Here is a 20958-nt window from a genome sequence, read left to right as displayed (position 1 = left end):
GTCGGCTAATCCCAGCTTGCCACTTTTGGAACCTTTCTAGACATGGAGTCTTGCAACTTCTCCCAAAAAGGTAAAGCTACCTCTGGGTTGAAAAATGCACGAATGCCCAACCAACCACCTCATAAAAACAACAGCTGACTGCGCTGTACAAGACGTTGGCGTTGTTGTCTCAGTCACCAACTGTCTGGTTCGATTAAGGAGAAACGCGTGGTCGACGGTTACTGGATCCTGGGTACATGGAGCGGTTGGTACTTTTGGCTGACAAGCTTATTTCACCCTCTCGGCTTGAGTAGTCCTTAGGGACCTTCTCTTTGTGCTTCTCGCCCGGGCAAAACTGGAGCAACAATGACATGAGTTTCTCTTGCGGGACAGAAGAACTTCTAGAAGAAGGTTCCTTCTTGTTGTGGGGGGAAAGCCGTGAGTCTGCATCGCTTCAGACGCTAGTCAGGGGCCGGGGCTATAAGCGCGGTAATTGTCGATGTTTTGTCTATGGGCAAAAAATCGATAACTCCCCGCTTTCGATAAGGGAAATAATGGTGGGAAAAGGGAAGATTTTCCTCAGGGGTCCTTTTCTGCACTTTGTTGTGCAGTAGTTTCGATGGTCTGTTCCTACGCTTCAAGGGGCGTGTAGCGGAGACAATTCTCATCTGTCCTGTCCCAAGTGGCCCCATGTTCTAGACCGCTCATTACGAAACGGCATTCAACTATTTTGTGGTCAAATATTGGACGATATTCATTCGGCGAAGCGGTGTATTACCAATTGCTAATTTAGTGGTTGTTTGGCGTTTATTGGGAGGCTTACGAGTGGACCGCCAAGCTGTTGAACTGCATTGCATGTAGGGCACGGTACAAAATGCCCTGATGCATTTACAAGGCTGAACATTTTGATAAAACCGCCCAAGCCGAGGCTCAAAATTATATTGATAGCAAAGGCACTTTTGTAAGTCGTCCACTGGACAGATATTCACTTATCTATACCCCAGGAAAGGAACTACAATCCTCTCGGCGGGCATCCTTGGCGTCGGAGCCCAGGGTATGAGCTAGCCACGACAAGAAGGAGGCAAGACTTGCTTCTGGCGGAGGAGCAAAAGTCCCCCGCGATAGACAGTCTCGCATGAATTTCTCCCATCTTGAAACACCCTGGCCTGCACGTTTACGAAGAGCTGTAGCTATAGGCAGGTGAAGAGGCAAAGGTGGGTTTTGTGCAAAAGATCGACAGGGTAAACTCACGATCTGCGCTTGAATAGATTATATCTGTGGGATCATTATCTGGCCTCTAAGTACTCTGTAAGAAATCCGAATATCTTTTCCTAAGCGAGTGCGAACTTGCATATGTGTTGTGTATCATATCCATATTGTAATTGTCCAGTGATGAGTGAGGTAAGGCTCGTAACTTGGCTGTATACGAGTGATAGATAGTATTAGTCTGACTCACTCAGAGTGATAAGTCACGTAATGATATTCTACTAGTTACCAGCCTTGATTTGCGCTGATGAATATCGTCTGGTCACTACATATATTCAAGTCTGTCCTCTTATATGAGATGAAGATAGTATCCTCTACCTCCAGAGTTGTATTGCAGCAATTAGCATGATTTAGAAACTGTGAGCTGAGTACTAGATTCAGTTTAAACCAACATCTATGTAGCTTGAAATTCAAGCCAAGGTTTGATCAATGTAGGGGTTACAAGAAACAAGGAGTTAGTTGTCTGGGCTTGAATGTGCTGCAGCGTTGTGTCTTGGATGATATATGACAGCGTTAAGGTAAACTGAAGAAATCAGATATATGCTAATATCTAAAGTGATTACTTCGACTTTGATAAGTAAACCTAGAGTTTCGAATCAAGTTAGGGTTTATATACTCATATCCACAGTTCTCAGTCAATTGATTTCAGGCAAGATGAAAACAATTAAGAGACTCCAATGATGACAGTAATAGCAACGGTATAGCCTTAATGTTTAACTGAAAGACAGATCCTATCGTATGGAATCTGTCAGTTGGTTGAGTTGAAAGATATCATACATGCCTTTTCGAAAAGATGGTTAAACTTGATGCATAGACTCGTTATTGAACTCCCTGACTTAAATTCTATCTAACACCACCATCTTCCGAGATACAAAGCATATTCTGACACTGTATGCTGGTTCAGACTATCACATGGTTGATTCTCACCTGAACGGCGAAACCTCAAGGAATTCAACGACTAGAGCAGTTCAAGACAACAGTTTGTATCAGAGTCTCGGTTAAAATTGACAAGGACACTCAGAAAGACCTGTTACAGAAAGAAACTTTGTTTAAATGATCATCTACTTATGACTGACTATTTGAAAACATGCGGGTGCTATGAACGTGAAACTCATCCAAAAGACATAGTATTTCTTAGCATGACTATATCTTGGCACAGTAGTTGCGAATATTTAGATACATACGGTTTCCTCGGTTAAGAAAACTCTATGTCATACTAGACATATTCTGACATGTACCGAGGAGCAGGGGTTCCTGGCTACCGGACATGCCATGGTTTAGATGTCACGAGACTGTCTCATGACAACATCACCCATCTCACCATACAGAGTAGACAGGGTCTATTTGTATCATTAGTGGCATCTGACTTATATGTACACGTGAAATATCCGGGGAAAACACCCTGAAGCAAAACGGACATTGCGATCAGCGCGCTCGTATCACGAATGACAGCCACTTTTGTCCGACCACGCTCACCGCAATAAGCCATAAGCCATATCGACCTTTGAGCCGGAGCAGCGCGTGATGTTCTTGATCAGCTGGCAAAACGGTTGACTGGGCGATGGCTGTTCACTACCCTTCCCTGTACTGTATAGTTCGTGTTGACCTGGGCATCACAGAGAAGGAATCGCAATTGATCAGCTACCTTGGCATTGGAAGGTCTAATCTCAAGCGCATTGTATGTATTATTAGTATTAGATCGGGGTTCCAATCGCTATCGTTGATCTCATTATTATGAATAAGCTAGCCAGCCATGCCAATTCGTCAATCGCTCCGTTCTTGTCATGGAGAGATACGCACTATCCTCGAGCCTATCCTGCAGCTCCTTGAACTTTGGCGTGGGTGCTTTCCTCTCGAATAATATATCGAGCTCTAAAAATGTAAGATTCCTTGTCTCGGGAAGTCTAAAGTAGCACCATATTAAGCAGAAAAAACTTGTTCCAGCATATAAAAAGCATGACGCGCCGCCAATGTCCCAAGCGGATGGGTTCAGCATCTTGGGCATGATGACGTTGTTAAATATTAGGCAAAGGTTGTATGTCACTCTTGCGAGAGCAACTGTTTTGACTCGTAATCTAGTAGAAGGGATCTCGGCGACTACAATGTAGCAGACGGGGCCGATGGTCATGTCGTATATAAATGTCATGGCGATAATTAATCCGGCCAAGGTCCAGTTCGCACCGGTTCGGTCGCTCAGTACCGCCCAAACGATGCCGCCAGCGGTCAAAAGGCAAATCGGTGCGATAAGCCCATAAAGGTAGAGTTTTCGTCGTCCCACAAAGGGTAATAGGATCCAGGAGATGATACCGCCTGCGATGCCGACTCCATAACATGCTGTTGAGAGGTTGAAGGAGATGGATGCATTGAAACCGGCCTGTTCGAAGAAGTAAGGCGCGTAGGATGTAAGCGACCAACCACTGAGAGCCTGAGAGCACCATGCGACACATGCAATCTCAGTCCTGCGTCGATTGACTCCTTTGAAGAGATCCTTATAACTGGCTCCTCCATAGTTGGAGTGCTTCTCCATCTTGTTGGTGTGTTTCATTAGTGAGATAGTGTCTTCGATGTCGGTATGGTTCTTATTGCAAAGTCGCGTGAGAGCCCTCTTTGCGTCTTCTGTTCGTTCATGGCGAATAAGCCACCCTGTTTCTGTGTCAGACGAGTTACGCGGAGATGAATGGGATGCTCTTACATGGGCTGTCGGGTGCGAACCACACGCCGAACAACAATGGTATCGCCCACGCCCATTGAAGTGCAAAGGGAAGGCGATAAGACCATTGTGAAGTTTCGTAAACAAGCGAACGAAGAATCCCTGTGCCGATCACCTGTCCTACAAGCCAGCACATATTGATGCTGCTTAGAACAAAAGGACGCAGGGCATTTGGAACAACTTCAGCTGCATATGTGGCAGCTAGAATTTCGATGACACCCCATGATAGCCCTGGGCAGGATGATTAGTCTTTGCTGGACAGAATTAGACATGTATAAACATACCGGATAGAGCTTGTGATGTCAACAAGACGCCGATGCTATCTGCAAAGAATGCGGGGAATACAGCGATGCACATCCAGAACAAACTGACAAGCATCATCTTTCGATATCCGATAAGATCAGTGATGTAGCCGTGTGCCAAGAGACCTACAATCTCGCAGACAATGGCAGCGTTCTGCAAGCCCATCTGCCATGAGGGTGAGATCTCGTACGTTTGGTCGTCTAAACCCCCAGTCGGCTTGCCATATTTTCGCCTGAATGCGGGAAAAGCAAAAAGACCAGTTACCAGAGACTTGTCATACGCTCTACTTTTATTTAGTTTATTATCTTAAAGATTACAGATAGATCGTGACTTACTCCATTACAACAGTCAGGAAGAGCAATAGTGACCAGCCCACGGCCTTTGGATACTGACGACAACAGGCAAAGAAGGTAGCTTCTTTTTCTTCGGCAAACCCACGATAGACTCGCCTCGTAGTTGAGTCAGAGGTTTGAGTCTGGGGCAGCCATAGGGCGTGGGAAAGACCATTGGGGAAGGATTCGAGGTCAGGCGAACTGTTTTCTGTTCCTTCGGTTGCGAACTCAGGTAACTCTGGCAGTGGTATGGGGCGAGCATCTATGGGGATAGCTTCGTTTGAAGGCCCCATCTTTGTACGGATAGGTGGTGTTGAATTCCACCAGCGCAGTCTCATGTCGATTACGCGGATTTTGTTTTTTATTGTCGTATGTGAGTAGGACCATGTTGAGATGAGGATATCCCGGATATAAGGTTGAAGTTGGGTCCAGGACAAGGTAGTCAAGTCTAACAGGCTTGCTTATTGATTCCCCGGATTGAAGATCATGTTCATGTATACAGTTGAATGCTTGATTAAGCAGATAACGAAGGAAGGGAGGAGAAAAGGAAAGTGTTTATCTTTCAGTGCCTTCCGGGGGAGAAAGAAAGAAGAATACGCTAAGCTTGGGCGTTCCTGCTCTTGCTCGTTCCTGCTCTGCTTTGGCTGTGGGGCGTCATGTCTTGCAGGAGCGATTGGTCAATGGAGATGCGACCAACACGTCACTTCTGCGAAAACTGGTTGGCCACTTTAGCTCTTTCCTCCCGAGCCGTGGGTCAAGTTTTATTTTTGTCGTGTAATAGTTTCTATGGATTACGGGGGGATGAAAGATTTGCCCATGGGGGACCGTCCGAATCGATGATTCTGTGGATTGCAGAGACTTTCAACGGCCAACCTCTATATAGCCACGGATATACAGGAACCTGTGGATATATCTTGGTTATATCAAGGAACCTGCCAATAAGAGACATAACCGTTGATTTCCATCTCCCTCTGGAATGTTCACTTAACTTCTTTTATATCTGTAACACTCTCCCTCACAACACGAGTGTCATCTCATGATCCCGTTCACCAGATCAAAGTAATAAGCTCAAGAGTGGAACTGTAAAGGATTTCAACCCACCAATTCTGGGTAAAAAATCTGGAGTCGGTCCGATCCCCTTACCTCAACCTCGGCTCCGGTGACATGGCTTCGCCTTGTCTCGCCTTTTGGTTGGGGCTCCCATGCCAGACATGCCACGCTATATGGCAGCGGCAACGTTACCTGTAAAAACAATAGTGCGATTTGAAGGAGCTCTGAGCTTCAGGCCCTTACATAATACGTCTCTGGGGAAGGAAAACGCACGGGTAAAAGGCTTGATTGCCTCATTACTTGCTATTCTATTCCGCATTATCCTTGACAGCTGAAGATCGATATTTGAGAAAGATCAATTGGTCAATGCAGCTGATCACGAGCTTAAATGCAAATACTGAAAGGCTTCTTGACCCAAAATTGAAGGTTCTTTGAGGGTTGAAAAGTTTGACAAGTTTGACTTTGTATTTTAAGCTTATCAGTTCATAGTTCATGCTTGCATGCAACTGCTGCAATCACTCACTGATCACTGCCTGTATGGTTTTTGTACCAGAGCCCTGTAGATCTTCAACCCCCACTATTGTTCACTGCCCGACGACGCTGTTAAGTTAGGTCAGTGTATGTATGGTAGCTTGCAGTAGTACTTCCATGGCTGACTGACTGAACTATTCTTACTACATATTGCAGCGCACAGTCCCGAATATAGCTGACGATAGTTTTGTTATCTTATAATGGCATTGTCTTTGTCTAATTGCCTAAACCCAAACATTATGAGTACACCCAAGAGAAGGAGGCCTTACTTTTAAGGCTTTCTTAGCCAAGGCCCAGCTCCAGTAAGCTGCAGGTGGGGTCACGTGCCAAGACGTTGAATTCTCAGCAACTGAACGGCCACCTATGGACAGACAGACTCAACACTAACTGGAAGCGAAACTTAAGCCCTGGATTGGAGTTGATTGCGATTCTCCCTGCATTAGCTGGCCGCCTCGAATACTAATACCCAATGCTCGCCTTACTCAAGCACCCGAGCATCATCCCATGCTAAGGTCAATCAATAGGCTCGCAAAATCGCGGGTCTCAATTAGGAGGGATGACCTTACATGGACCTACAAGGCAAAATGCTATTCAACTGAGACATCGCCGGAAACACCCCCTTCACCTTCACATTCACCAGATCAGGAGGCAACCGAGGAGGCTATTGAGGAAGCACGAATGTTGAAGGCAGTTGTGGAAGAACGAATGAGGTCGATAGCCGAGAAAGAACGGATTAAGTCAGTTGTTGAAAGAGCAAGACTACAAAGGAAAGCAATTGAAGCAAACGCCATCACCAAAGTGACAACATCCAAGACGACTGTCGTTAAAGGACTCGCAATTAAGAGAGCTGCTGTCAAAGGCATTACCACCAGAACCATTCCTACCAGAAGTGTTTCTATCAAATCGACCACACTGAAAGATGTTGCTACAGGGAATGCCGCTGCAAGGGCTGCCATTGCAAAGGATATCACTGCAAAAAATATCACTGCACAAGATATTAATACGACAAACAATACTACGAAAAATACTGTGGTAAAGAATCCCACAACAAAGGTCACTATTGCGGAGGATGCCATTGCGAAGGTCATTATTAAGGAGGATGTCACGGCCAAGGTTGCCATTGAGAAAAATACCGCTATCCAGAAGGACACCAAGAAGGCTTCAATTCCACAAGACAAGTCTACAAAGAAGGCCATTATGAAAGATGCCGTTATGAAGACTGTCACTGCGAAGGCTCCCCCCACGAAAGATGTTACTGCGAAAGATACCACTACCGCTGCACCAAAAGCCGGATCTTCCACACCCGTCAGGAGTCACAGAACTGTTGGAGCGGCCAACAAACGTACTCCCAACAGGATCAGGCAACAAGCACATACCAAGTCAAGAATGTCGCGGAAAAGGTCACAGAAGGGAAACCCGTCATCAAATGGGCCTCCATCAGAGCCGCCATTGCTGTCGGAACTGCCAGAGCTGACATTCCAGCCAGACCCATCACTGGCTGAGGGAGAGCTTAGAGAAGAAGAGTTGACAACAAAATTATTACCAAAGCAACAGCCATTGGCAGAAGATGACTACTGGCGACTGAGGAGAGAAAATTTCTCTCAAGATTTTCTCAAAAACCTGGGTCGGTTGAAAAGCATGTCGAATGATGAGAGAAACGAAAACATTAGAAATACCTACGGCTGGTCATTGGAAGTCCCATACTCGAGGGAGCTATACTATAGCCCCAAGAATCGCAGAACGAATCTCATATTGCGGAAGCGCTTCGCTGCACTCCAACAACTTCGTTTGATCATGGGTTACGGTGCCAACACAGATTTCAGAGACGAGTGGCTGGACGACCTGCCGTACCGATTGAAGAAGACTAGCATGAGGGATGTTAGGTTCATCTGTATTGACACCGACATGGTACGAAGGCTGCCCTATACACTTCGAGACGAGACCAAGAGACGTGTCACTTCTTTTCATCTTGGCGTAGCAATTCTCGATACCAGAGACATTCGGGATGTCATTACACGGTCAATCAATTTACCAAACCCGTCGGATCTTATCAAGACATATGAGTTCGCGGTTCAAACCGAAGTTCCCCAAACAGACAATTTCATCTTCGGAGAGACACAGGCGATATCTCTAAGTGGCCTCAAGAAGAAATTCCTTGAGTGGCAACACGGTCGAACTGTGATTGGCGTCGCATACTCGGCTCGTAACGACTATATCATCCTGAGAGACTTTGGAGTCTTCTTCAACCATATTTACTGGCTCGACCTGTGCCAGGCAACATATCTCATCACTCAACAGTCCAAGGCAATCAACCTCCGCGAAGTGCTAGAATTGTTAGGCATCCGCTATTCCAAGTTACATTCGGCTGGTAATGATGCTCACTTTACAATGCGAGCTTTGATGGGGTTGGCAGTTCTCGATCTGACGAACGAGTTACAGTATGGCGCACATCTTCAGCCCTGGTGCGGCCTGGCCGCGAGAATCGCCAAGGCTCCGTTGCCATTAACAGAACGAGAGGAACTAAAAAGAAAGGAAAGACAGCTAGCGGAAAGGAAAGCAGCGACGACAAATTGGCATAGAAAACGCAGTTTGAGCAAGGTCCCGTTGCCGTACCCTGGTCAACATTGAAGATTGGATCAGTTACCAAGCCCTTCATTCAGAGGCGGTAACCCATACCAAAGCAAGCCATGCCTCTGGCTTAGCAAAAAGGCTTGATTGCTGAGAGCGTAGGAGAAAAAAAAACTTTACCAAATTCTTCCAAGCCAAGATCAGTCCTTTGCCTCATACAATTACCTCTCGCCGCTTTACTCAATAAACGCGGTTTGTTTGCAAGCCCCTGACCACGATGAGAGTCGCTGACGAGGCCTGCAGAGTGATAAGAAGATAGGAAGACTCAGGAAACGTGGAACAAGTGATCAAAATGAGGAGCCATGACGCTGCCAGAATTCTTCACCAGGATCGCTAATGAAGGGCGACAAAGCTTCTCATTCATAGCAAGATTGAGATACACAGTTCTTCTGGAGACGTGATTCGATGAAGTAACGTCGTCCAAGGCATGATTCCGAAATACGGCAACCTCAGTCCTGTGAGCATATGCCTGCAAATGCAGATAATCAAACATATCCTGACAATTGCCGATCATGAATCACATGCTCATCGCTTACTATCCGATGCCAAGCGCGCAGAAAGATGAAAGAATCAGTGCGCTGTAAACCCCATTGTCGGGATTGAGCGTCAGGTCCTCGCCCTTGTTCGATATATTCTGGGGTATGGCACCACTAGGCTGGTCCCAGCAGGTTTTTTGCCACCCAAAACAATGGATAGGTCCTCTCTCTCTCAAGGCTACTGCAGTCAGTACCTGAGAAATGAAATGATAGATGCCTGTGTTAGTTGTCGGTGGGCCCCGCCATGGGAATGGTCAGATTGTCAGCGCTCAAAGAGGTAGCATGGGGCCAGAACGAACACTGTTGACGACCTCATTCCGGTAGGGGCCGGAATTCATATACACAAACACAAAGAGAATTGATCTATGGTCTACATTTGGATCTCTTATACCAATATTATACTATTTATCTGTGGATTTGATATAGGTGCTTACCATTGACTTTGACCATCACTGGCTGCTCCACATCAATAAACATGTCCCGAGAAACGAATTATCCCAGCAAAAAAAAAAGACAATAATACGTTCAAATAATACATTGACATATGACTATGCAGTACTGTTACATGCCACTTCAATTATGTTCCACGAGTTCCCCAAGTTTCCCAGTATGGGTTGCCATGATTCCCCGGAATCGCCCGAATAGGTCAGACAGCCCAGGGGCCAGCACTCACAATCACACCACCATCGACCGACTCTCAAGTGGCAGTTCAGAATCCTACGGCTCATGATCAACGATGCAAAAGTGAAAAAGACCAACAGATACAGGAATTGGATGAATATAAGAGACTAGGAGGAACTCGTCAAAATGGAGTGATTTTTTCTCATCATCATCAATACAGTCAGTCAGTTCTTCATTGTATCCTCATCTCACCACCAACTCTCATCTCAATCACTATTTAAAAGTGTTATCTCACTTACACCACATCACTCACAATGGCCGCCATCGCTAGACCCGCCCTTGTCAAGCCCGCTGCCTACCCCAAGTAAGCTCCATACAACTCCCCAACATAATTTGAATCTTAGTCTGACCACTTTCTTAAATAGGGCCCTCCCTGTTGTCGTAGCCGTCGGCAGCTTCGCCATCATCGCCAGCTACGTGAGCTCCCAGCTCGCCACCACATCAGCCAAGTTCGACCGCTCTTTTGCAAAGTACAACACCACGGAGAGTGAGGCAGCCCGAGCAAGAACATTTGACGGCGCCATCGAGAACCCCAGAACAAGTCTCTTCAACATCCTCGGCCGCCGACAGTAGACGGGCAACCATCTCACGAGAGAGGGCATGGACCACAAAAAGACCTCTAGAGATCTGCCTCGCACACACATACATACACATACACCTTCTTCACGTTGAGCGTTCTTTATTACGTTGGACATCCTCGCCTTTTTAAGACGGCGCAGATAGGGACACAGCATTTTAGGGTAGACAGGAAGTATTCGGGGGATTCGATACCATGGAAATCACATAACTTGATCATTAAATAAACAATTAAACTTCATTTTCGCACATCACACAAACTATGTCGCCAAGTGAATGTAAAATATCAATTCTTTTGTATTACATATAGAATTCCACCCAATGCCGTGCTGAGGTTGCCCCCCTTTTGCTCCAAACCGGATCCAGGGCTCATCCCTATTCCAATGCTCGCTCGCTCGTCAATCCAATACACCGGCCTTACTATACTATGTATGATATATATATATGTGCATCCTGGCGTTCAACGAAGGATGTCAGGATATGCAAAAGAATGAACAAAGAATCTCCCTCTCTAATCCGACCAATGCGCCCATTTGCCAATATTGTAAAACTACACCAAGTCTCATACACTTCTCTGCCACTCTGGCGTGACTTCCTATCAACCTGACTTCACCCTACCGCCTGTCCAGCCAAGCCGTGACCCCGTGTGGCTTGATGATCGCCTGGATCTACTGCCTGGCCCGGAAGGTGTAGGGGATTCATCGACTGTCTCCGAATCATCTTCTTGCTGTGACGGGCTGCTCTCTCGATTGCCGATACGCTGTGTAAACGCGCTGAGTTTGTCCTTTAGATTGCTTGCGCCGTTCTTTCGGCGCACGCCAGATCCACTGGAATCATGATTGCTCATGCTTGAACTAGGGCGTTCTATCCCTGTCGGGATTCTTTTAAACCCGGGCATGGGTTGTTGGCTGGCGGGTGCTGGAATGCTGCTCTGGGGGCTAGTACTGTGAATGCTGCTAGCATAAGAGTTGCTGGGAGTTATGCCGTGCATTAATCCGCTTTGACTGTGCATGCCGCTTTGTGGACTTGCTGTGCTTGGCCGTAAAAGCTCAGGGCCAAAGTGATGTTGTCGGTCGCCACGAGGATCGTCAATGGGTGTCGGGGGCGTCATCATCAGGAAAGCCGGAACATGAGGACCAAGGGTTGCTGGAGCTGCACCGCCGTTTCGATGTGACAATCGGCTCTTGACGCTTGAACTTCGACTGCGGCGTCGCATCGCCGACCCTGGACGTACACTGCCATGCGTGCTTGGAGCTCGAATACTTCGAGGAGGAGATCGAGAGAAATCGACAGGAGACGCGCCATACATGCTGGAGTCATCACTGTCGTTTATACTACCAGGGCGGTGCTGGGAACCGCCAGAAGACGATGGCGCAATGAGGACTGAGCTGTTAGCCAACACTCGCAGCTTGTCTCGCTGTTCAGCATTGGGCCGATGTTTCGAGAACTTATTGCCGATAAGAGCACCCGTGTGAGAGATCAACGCCTTGACTACTGCCTTCTTGAGAGCCAAGGCTAGGTCCAAGTTAGACCATGTCTTGTTCTCCCACTCAATGGTTGGCATCCTGAAGACAAAGTCGTGCACATCCTCGATGTTGCGATTGTCTTTACCCCGATAACTCAGGCAAAGAACAACTGACGGCATCTTGATAGAGGCAAAGGTCATGAAATGGCTTGCACGTGTCATCATCTTGGTGAGGTCGTCCGAAGGCGGTTTGTCATTGTTGTGTCTCCTTCCAAGCCCAAATCGTGACCTCTTGTCATTTTCTCTCGTTTCTCGGTCTTCTCGAGAAGAACGACTTGTCGATGCACGCGTCAAACCAACCCGAGGGCCCATATTAGATCGAAGTGACTCGTGAGACGCCTTCTTGAGCATAGTCTTGGAGGTTCCAGGAGCACGGAAAAGACGGAATGAATGGCCTTCGTTACCTGTGTTGACACGCAGAGCCTTTCCAGGGGGTGCTTCAGCTTTGGTGTTTGATGTCAATGTAGGTCGCAACCGTAGTTCGAGAGAACCCGAGCCAGTTGAAAAGGATGACGAAGACGAATGCCTGCCCGAGTAAGAAGGCGTTGCGCCGCCGTCTTCGTCGTCATATTCGTCATCATTGTCTCCATCGGTCATGACCTGTTTCATCATGAACGGTGAGTCGTTCTTGGTAGACTTGTCTCCGTTGATACCAGGGAAGATGTACTCAAAGATACGTTTTCCAACTTCGTGCTCCAATTGTACTTTGATAGGGAATAGGTTGACTTCAAATCGATCCATTACAGGAATGCCTGCAATGGCCTCCAGCATGTGCCAGTAGACCCGAATCATCTCTTTGCGCTCACCATCCTGCTGATGTGGCCTTTCAGAATCGATGTACGGTGCTATCATCTCGGGGTATGTCGCATCAGGCAACAAGTTTAGGCCAAGAACCTTTCCGACTCGAATGAGGTTGACATGGGAGCCATCGGAGTTGTCTGTTCGATCGTACTCAAGATCTTTAAGTTGCAACTCCACCAAAGGCTCATTTGAGTCTTGCATGAGGTGCCAAACAATGTCTCGAATCGTGATGTTCCACTTAAGTAAACCCGTGCTATCATCCGAGTTGACGTCGAACTTTCTCTGAGAGGAGGTGATGGCTTTCATCATGAAGAACAACTCGTCCTCACAAGCCGCCAGATCATTTTCAAGGCGCAATCGATCTTCCCAGCCCTTCTTGTCAAGATACTTTGTATAGATCTGGAAGTGGTCCTTGATCTCTTCCATCTGCCGGATACGTTGTTGTAGCTTCTGAACCATGGCAGGAGCGCCACTCAAGTCACTAAAATCAGACGCGAGAATGATCTTTTCCAGTCGCTCATTTCGTGTCTTCTCCATAGGCTCGTTGTACATGAGAAGATCCAGCACGATGACGTACATGGCGTAGTACTGCGATGAGTTACAGAGAGCTCTGGCTGTTGGAAACTCTACCCAAAGATTGTCCATACGGGTCTCCGCGTTGTCTTGGGAAGAACCTTCATTGCCATCCGTGTTGACTTCGTCGTTGTACTTCAAACGAAGAGTGTTGTACTTGTCATATCGAACCATGGCTGAAGTTTTCTGCACGACACGCTTGAAACCAAAGGGATCCGCCTCAAAGTCGAAGACAACTTCGATAGGAACCCATGGTGGGAAAGAGGAACCGCTCGGTGCGCCATATTTGCTTCCCACATACATCGAGACAGAGCTGGTTTGAAACCACTTGCGATGTGTGACAAAGAACTGGACACTGTCCATGTTGACCAAGAATCGGCGCTGGACGAGGCCACTGACGTTATCAGATATTCTTTCCTTCTCCATGACTTCCATCACCTTCAGCTCCATTCCCTTGGCAGTCGCTAGTACCACATTCTTCTTGTTCTTGTCACTCTGGAGTTGAATCTGTGGGGCAATAATGTGAATGTGGTAGCTGCTCTGAGGAGTGAACTCATCGGCAATGCCACCTACCAAGTCTTCAATGGATCCTTCTACAGCGCCGTCTGGATTGGTACTCCATGTGGCTGATGTGAATTTTCGCCCATCGTTAAGAATACGCTTGATACGCTCCTCAAGATCGAGGGGGTCCTCGTCATCCTTCATGCTAGATGCGCGAGAGCCTCGTCTACCATCCTGACGACTGTACGTTGATTTGGCCTTGCCTGGTTTGGTTTGCGACTTGGCTTTGTTCTGTTCCTCAACGATGTCTAGAATGAACTTGATAGCGGGCCGAGAGAGATAGTATGTGAAACCACGTCTCTGACTGTTTTGGTGAAGATAGCGAAGCACAATGTTTCGTAGAGTGTTGTTCCACTTGAGCTGCAGGTTGTGAATGACGAATCGGTTGCTGAACTCGCTTTCGAACTCGCTCGTTGCTGGAATTTCCATTGTCTCATCCTGGAAAGGAATCGCGGACTCGACGGATGGTCTGCGTCCCTCGTCACTGGCTCTGTGAGTGCTGGAAGGGGGTCGAATCCTGGCTTGGTTGAGCATGGACTCCAAAAATTCCTTCTTTTCTTGAAGTACATCCGTATGTCTTTGGAAAGCCCTGAACTCTTCTAAAAGAACGCGGTCTTTTCCATCGGTTCTGATGACCCTCAGCTCTGCTTCGCCCATATCGCGGTCATGATTTTCCATTTGCACAGCCAGCTGGTCAAGACGGTCTTGGATAAGAGAGCCCTGGATTCTGCGTGGATCATCGTCATGTCTCATTACGCAGAAATGGGTGGGTTCGTTCCCGAAGGGACTAGTTCGCGTTGGATCACCGGCGATGACACCACCGATATCTGTTTGTCGGAAGTAGGTCAGGCGAGGAGCGAAGGCAAGTGGCAGAATCTTGGTGTCAGGATGAGGTTCAGTCGGCGTTATCCAATCAATCTCGACAAAGTCATCCATGTCGATCCAACTGAAGTCATTGTCAGGGATAGTGAAGCGCGATAGATCGGGCTTCTCATCAATTTCGCGAACCATGGCCGTCATAGATCCCTTCTTGATAGCCTCCGTGGTGGTACCCTTCAAGCTTGCTGACACCGCCCGAACATCGGCACTAACGAGGTCAAGCTGAGCAGCATGGATTTTAATACCCGAAGTTTTGCTTGCATTGTCACCGTGTTTACCTTTGCCGAGGGTGTTGAACTCCTCTCGGCGCTGGTGAAGGTCGAGCGAGAAGCTATCAAATCGAACCTTAAGACCAGTCGCAGAAACTGCATTTTCCGAATGGTCGTCAACGTCCTTGTGCTTATAAATATGGCTAAGAAATAGTGGCGCAAGCAAGATGTTGTACTTAACAGTGGCCAGATGCCGACCAAATTTCTTGCTATTCTTCTCACGGCCCGGAAAGAGACTGCCCTGGCGAATTGGCAACGAGAGTGGCTGTCCAAACAAACCCCACCAGTTGAAGAAGTGGGTGAAGAACCTCGGTGTAAGATGGATTGTATTGTAGCTTCGGGAAGGTTCGGGGTTATCAGAAAGCCAGTCGCGATCAGCTGGTGCATGGATGGCAATGGAAAGATGAATGTGTCGACTTCTGAAGCCACGCATCGCATCATAAGGAAGACCGCTCGCATCAGGTTTGGCGAAATGTGGGTTCTTGAGGACAATGTCATAATGAGGGCGAAACTCAAAGCTTCGGACGTCATCTTCGATAGCACGCTCAAAGATGAGGCCAGCCATAACTTTGACTTTACCAGACAGTTTCATAACAACCTTCTTGAAACTTGCCTCAGACTTGTAGTTGTCTTCAGGCAGGTAGCCCTCGAAATCATATTGTCGCCGAGCTTGGTCCCGAACCTCATGACTGTAGTCAGGTACTGCAAGAATGTATTCGCCACTTTCAACTGAGATGAAACCCTTTGGGTCGTCATCTGCGTTGATGTTCCACCGGATATCATTGCGCCAACACATGAGGAAGCCAGCTCCGTTACCGGTCATTGCATATGGGTTCCGTGTACCCTTGAGGGCAAGATGCACGTCTCCATCGCCCTTCCAAGATGCGTGTATCCTGGAGTGGAAGTTGAGTCGAAGTTTGTCCCAGAAGCCAACACGTTCAGATGGATCAAATTGAGGTTTTGTAAACGATTCAATGACCATCATCATGTCTTGGATAGCGGGCTGATAGCAAGGGCCCCATGTGATGCGTGTAGGCAAAGCACTGTTGACGTCCATGTACACATCGGAGTATGACTTGACAGGTCCAATAGTACGTCTGACTTCGATCGCGAAACTGCCTTCATTGGAAGCGCCTGGCAAAGAGTTCCTTGGCGGAACGACGTTAACTCTAACACGGCGAGTCGACTCGATTCCTCGGAATTCTTCAGCCACAACGAAGTTTGCCTTGATAGACACAGCTTGAATTTTCGCCGACTGTCCGTATTTCATCGGAGGGATGTGCACAAGCGGCAATGGGTAGTCTCGCAGTGTCACCTTGGCCTCTCCCATGGCAATGCTGACATGCATTGGGACCAGTAAACTATACTGCATATCCTTCGGCATCCCTTTGCCAATTTTGTGGAGGAAGTCCGGCAAGTCTTTCATGGGGAAGGTAGGTTTGTCGATCATGAAGTGCAAATCACTAATGACAGCAGCCATAAGGGCTGGTCTCGGTGGTACCTCCAGTAGATTTTCAGCTTCCTCAACGTCTTCTGGTACTTGGTTAGGTCCCCAGAACTGGCCGCGAGACTCCTTCATGCTGTCCTGAGAAATCTGATAAGCACGGTCGATTCGCTTCTTCCAACTTTGAGCATTGAACATGTCAAGGTGACTCCGGGCATAGTGCTCGGTGACTTTAGAAACACCATTGAGGCGAAGGGAGTCAGTGTTAGGGTTGTATCTGGGAACCCTTCCATGTTGAGAGTTTGACCGGGCGTCTCTTGCCTCGAGATCATCTACGCTTCGGCTTCGGCTGCCTGGTGACTCGGCCGTGTCAGGCCGGCCCCGTGTGAAGGTGGATCGGGAACGGAACTTGCTTGTTCCCCTGCGGATTTCATCTTCGCGAACTTTCTTAAGTTTGACTTTGAAGGCGTTTTCCCGAGCGATTCGCTGTGTTTGTTCGATAAGACCAGTGCGATAGATCATGCCCAGCTTCCACTCAAAGCCACCATCTTCAAGCTCAAACAGAAAATTGCGGGTACGAATAGATACTTTGGGAACCGACTTTGGTCCTTCCGGCTTCTTCTCGAGGATGTACTCATTTGTACCTGTTCTAAAGCGATGGTGGAGCTGCTGCACTGCTTTGATCACATTAGTGAAATTGTCGGTTACTTGACTCAAGATGACCTCGTGTGGCACAGCGATCCGCACGGCTTCAGTCACTATGTCAACCATCTTCTCATCAATGACACTTCCGGTAGATGTCTTTCGACGAGATTCTCTGAAGTCAAGTCGTCCCGACTTTATGCTGAGCAGACGAGCCCAGACATTGCGCATGCGTGGTGGCTCTGTGTACAGCCGCACAAGTTTGGCTGAAACGTAGGGAGTGGACCATCTCTGTCGACCGAGCTCTAGGCCATACATATGCAACATCATGGCTGGATCATGGGGCATATCGCCTTTGAGTTGCACGAGGGCAGCTTTAAAGTCGAGGGTGATTAATTCAGGAGTAACAGTCGTCAGTCCAGGGTCTAAATCTGGAGTTCCGGGAGGAGCCAGTCGATTGGCACCAGGGATAAGATCGACATAACTTCCCTGTTGTTTCGGCCGTGGAGCATCACGACCAGTTCGCATGAATGCTTTTCGCAGTGTCATAACAGCGACGCCTACAGCGTAGTGTCGGTAGAGTGAATACTTGGCACGAATGGTACGGACGCCCACTTGGATGTTAAAGGTTGGGCCGTTGGCATCGCTTGAAGCGCCGAGCGAAAGTTCAAGTCTCGGTATGCTGAGAAAGGCCTCGGGCTCCAGTGTATCAATGGCGTCCATGATCTGAGCTTCAATGCCGCTAGCAAAGAGGGTGAGTTTCCTTCCATCACCAGTGTTTTGTGCTTTCTTCTTGACTCTGGGAGAATTTGATGGAGGGGTCCAGTCCGAATCGGATTGGTTAATGGAACGGCTATTGGCGCGTCTTCTAGAAGTCCGTCGTTGAAGTCCATCGAGGCGATGAGCTCGATATTCAGTTGAAACTGTGTCCCAGTGTAAAAAGACTCCACGGGTATCGTCAGATATCTCCTCGTCAATTCCTGCGATTTCTACATTAAAATCGGCTGCATTGAACTGAGCTCTTAAAAGCCAGTGTGGTACAGATCGCAGGAAGTTCTGGCCGCCCTTGGGTCGTGAAACGGGACCCTTTTCTGCTTCCACGTCGATCCGCAACTCCTGAACAATCTGTCGAAGACCGTCGGTAATCTCAGGTCTCACCATGCTGATCGAGCAGGACTGAAGATTGCCAGATACATCGACGTAGACATCCGGTCGAGCACCGAGGTTGAGTTTCATGTCAAGCGATTCTGTAGTGACAAGATTGAATCGTTCGCCATGGTTGGTTTGGTAGTAGAGATCGTGTGACTGGAGTCGGAATGATCCATCCAAAGAATAGTGCATTTCAGCCATGAGGCTGTGAGAAGATTCCATATCGAGTGAGATCGAGGAAATTGACGAGATAATAAGATCGAAATCGTCTGGATCCTCGGCTTTTTGTAGAGGTTGGAGCTTTATACGAACAACAGGCTCATGTACGGAAAACTTATAATTGGCTTTCGGGAGAAGACGAGAAATAAGATGGTGGTTGTCGTTCTGCGCTTTCGGTGCCTTTGGTTTTAATTTGAAAAGGGCAATTAGCAATGGCAAATGGCGAGGATCCAAATCCACCGAAGGAGATGTGACTACTGAGTTAGCAAACATAATGTTGGCGTTTCTTTCGTCCACTGTGCTGGCTCGCGAAACTTCCACTGTCTTGGAAAGCAGTGTCGTCTTGATCGTGGTCGTAGCCATCGGGATATAAAGAAGGCGTTCTGGCTGACCGTGGCCGTCGTCCAAGCCAACGGATATAGATAGAGCAGCAGCCAGGGCCTCGTGTGCGATAGCTTCGGCAGGAAAGTACATCCTGTGGGCTGGTGACTTTGAATCTAATCTATGCAAGTCTATGCCGACCTCCTTCATCGCGGCGTTCAGCTGGATCGGCGTTGACCCAGGCTTGATGGATTGGACCTTTTTGCTCATGCCCAAGAAGCTCACTGCGAACTGAATCTCCTTTATACCTCGTAAAATGGAACTGAAAAACTCTTTGGAGTCGGACACTGTCCTCATTAAGTCTTCGTTTGTTGTTCCCGGCTCATCGATTTCCTGCGCAAGGTCGTTCAAGAAGATGTCGACAGGTTCCTCGTCGGCGCCAGGTGTCTTGGCCTCAGCCCGGCGTTGCTTCAGCCGGCTCACGCAGGTTTGTACGTCGTCAAACGGGATGTGCAATCGACCCATCTTGATAGCCACGGCAGCTTCACGTAGACCCTCCATAGACTTGTACAAATGCCCGTGGACATTGATAAATAGCTGATCGAGAATCTCCATAGATTCATGGCCTTCAGCTGTGAAAAGTACGCTACGTAACGAAGCAGTCCATTCCGCTTGTTGGTCCTTGCCGTGGCGATCGTCCAATCGAGCAAAGAAGCGTACGCGGTCGACCATCTTGCGGCGCGTATCGACCGCGAGGGTGAAGCTCCCAACCTGGACATTGCCAACGTCCACAATGTTGACAGCCGAGTTAGTCGCGACCACATCGACAAGCTTGAGCCAGCTAATGTTCCTATGAAGCTGCTTGATCTGATCTTTTATGCGTGTGAGCTTCTTCCATGTCTCGCTTCGAACCACCGTGGTCGTAGCTCGTCGGGGTAGCTGTGGTGTTTGTCGAGCTGTAGTTTTGGCATTGGACTTGTCGTCCTTCGTGGCTTCGGAATCACTGGCCTCGGGATCCAGGTCAACCTGTTTGTTTCCTTCCAGCTCATTGACGTCAATCGTTACGACGAGTTCACTCAAGACAACGCTGCACCATGTTGGCTGGGCAAATGTTGGCCGGTGGACGTTGATACCAAGGCCCCTAATTTCTATTCTGCATCCATCTCGTGGCGTCCATGCTATTCGGCGCAAGGACAGGTATCCTATTCGTTGGATCGATACACCGGTGAGAATTCGGAGGACGGCGAGGAAGACGAAGGACGATAGGTAGAGGAGGACTAGACAGCCGAAGAAGAAGGTTGGGTTAAGGAGAGCCATTATGAAAAGGCACCTACGAGCCTCTCCCACCAAGATGACTGCAACGAAACAGTCAGCTACGAGCGGTGAAAAGTGGCGTGGTATCTTAACTTACATTTCTTGCTTGTGGAAGAGATACCATGCCTTCACTTGGTCTGACTTTTTTAATTGAGAGGCGAGCTATGCCATCGCCGCAGGCTTGCGTCTAAATTGTGTGTCTATGTTGCCGATCTTCCGGTTCCTCGCACGGAAACTGCCACGGAGCGTTTGACTGAAGACGAAGAGTAGGTTTTTGTGGACGAGATGCGGCAGTAGCAGGAACTATGTTGCTTATAGGCCCGTGTCTTACTCAGAGATGCTAGGCGTAAAGTGGAAAGGTAAACTCAACAGAGCTGACTTTTTATTTATCGGGATCGACGGAAGTATATCGAACGCGATGCTCTACTAAGGAGATTTGGGGGGAGGTTTTGTGACGTCAAGGGGGTCTGGATCCACGGACGAGGGTCGCTCACTGTTCGAGAAGGAAAAAAAGGAGTGTTACGCTGGCGCAAGCGTACAGAGCGTGACAGGGCAGTATAGGACAGGACAGGGCAGGGCCAGGCGCGTTGCGAAATAAACAAGCGTCAATTACTTTTTTTGCGAAAATAAAAAGCAACTTTATTAGCGGGGGATAGGTAGGTAAAGTTA

The 20958-nt window shown here is 48.0% G+C and overlaps 4 protein-coding genes across 4 annotated transcripts; 2 read left to right on the top strand and 2 right to left on the bottom strand.

Moving 5' to 3' along the window:
- Nucleotides 1-2717: 2717 nt before the first annotated feature.
- Nucleotides 2718-5078, bottom strand: FGSG_02580 (uncharacterized protein; the record flags this gene model as incomplete). The annotated part of the gene is made up of 5 exons (XM_011320216.1): nucleotides 4594-5078; nucleotides 4240-4541; nucleotides 3938-4186; nucleotides 3046-3888; nucleotides 2718-2827 (listed from the first exon to the last, which is right to left on the bottom strand). The coding sequence occupies exons 1-5, from the start codon at nucleotides 4881-4883 to the stop codon at nucleotides 2718-2720; spliced, it is 1794 nt and encodes a 597-aa protein (XP_011318518.1). The 5' UTR covers nucleotides 4884-5078.
- A 2887-nt stretch (nucleotides 5079-7965) lies between these two features.
- On the top strand, nucleotides 7966-8677 carry FGSG_02579 (uncharacterized protein; the record flags this gene model as incomplete). The annotated part of the gene is made up of 2 exons (XM_011320215.1): nucleotides 7966-8504; nucleotides 8611-8677. 2 exons carry the CDS (start codon nucleotides 7966-7968, stop codon nucleotides 8675-8677), a joined length of 606 nt encoding a protein of 201 aa, XP_011318517.1.
- Nucleotides 8678-10161: 1484 nt separating this feature from the next.
- On the top strand, nucleotides 10162-10848 carry FGSG_02578 (uncharacterized protein). The gene is made up of 2 exons (XM_011320214.1): nucleotides 10162-10320; nucleotides 10382-10848. Exons 1-2 carry the CDS (start codon nucleotides 10271-10273, stop codon nucleotides 10587-10589), a joined length of 258 nt encoding a protein of 85 aa, XP_011318516.1. The 5' UTR covers nucleotides 10162-10270; the 3' UTR covers nucleotides 10590-10848.
- A 30-nt stretch (nucleotides 10849-10878) lies between these two features.
- FGSG_02577 (uncharacterized protein) lies at nucleotides 10879-20727 on the bottom strand (the record flags this gene model as incomplete). Its single annotated transcript, XM_011320213.1, has 3 exons — nucleotides 20387-20727; nucleotides 11211-20330; nucleotides 10879-11012 (listed from the first exon to the last, which is right to left on the bottom strand). The coding sequence occupies exons 2-3, from the start codon at nucleotides 20290-20292 to the stop codon at nucleotides 10879-10881; spliced, it is 9216 nt and encodes a 3071-aa protein (XP_011318515.1). The 5' UTR covers nucleotides 20293-20330; nucleotides 20387-20727.
- Nucleotides 20728-20958: the final 231 nt, after the last annotated feature.

Source organism: Fusarium graminearum, chromosome 1, assembly GCF_000240135.3.
Source record: "Fusarium graminearum PH-1 chromosome 1, whole genome shotgun sequence".
Classification (NCBI taxonomy): Eukaryota; Fungi; Ascomycota; class Sordariomycetes; order Hypocreales; family Nectriaceae; genus Fusarium; species Fusarium graminearum.
Note: the sequence above shows the minus strand (reverse complement) of the source record. Positions and strands in the feature narration are given on the sequence as shown.

Excerpts from the sequence above, each read along its gene's own strand:
- FGSG_02578 (XM_011320214.1), top strand. The coding sequence starts at position 10,271 with ATGGCCGCCATCGCTAGACCCGCCCTTGTCAAGCCCGCTGCCTACCCC. Across the intron at positions 10,321-10,381 it reads AAGCCCGCTGCCTACCCCAA|GGCCCTCCCTGTTGTCGTAG; the intron begins GTAAGCTCCATA and ends TTTCTTAAATAG.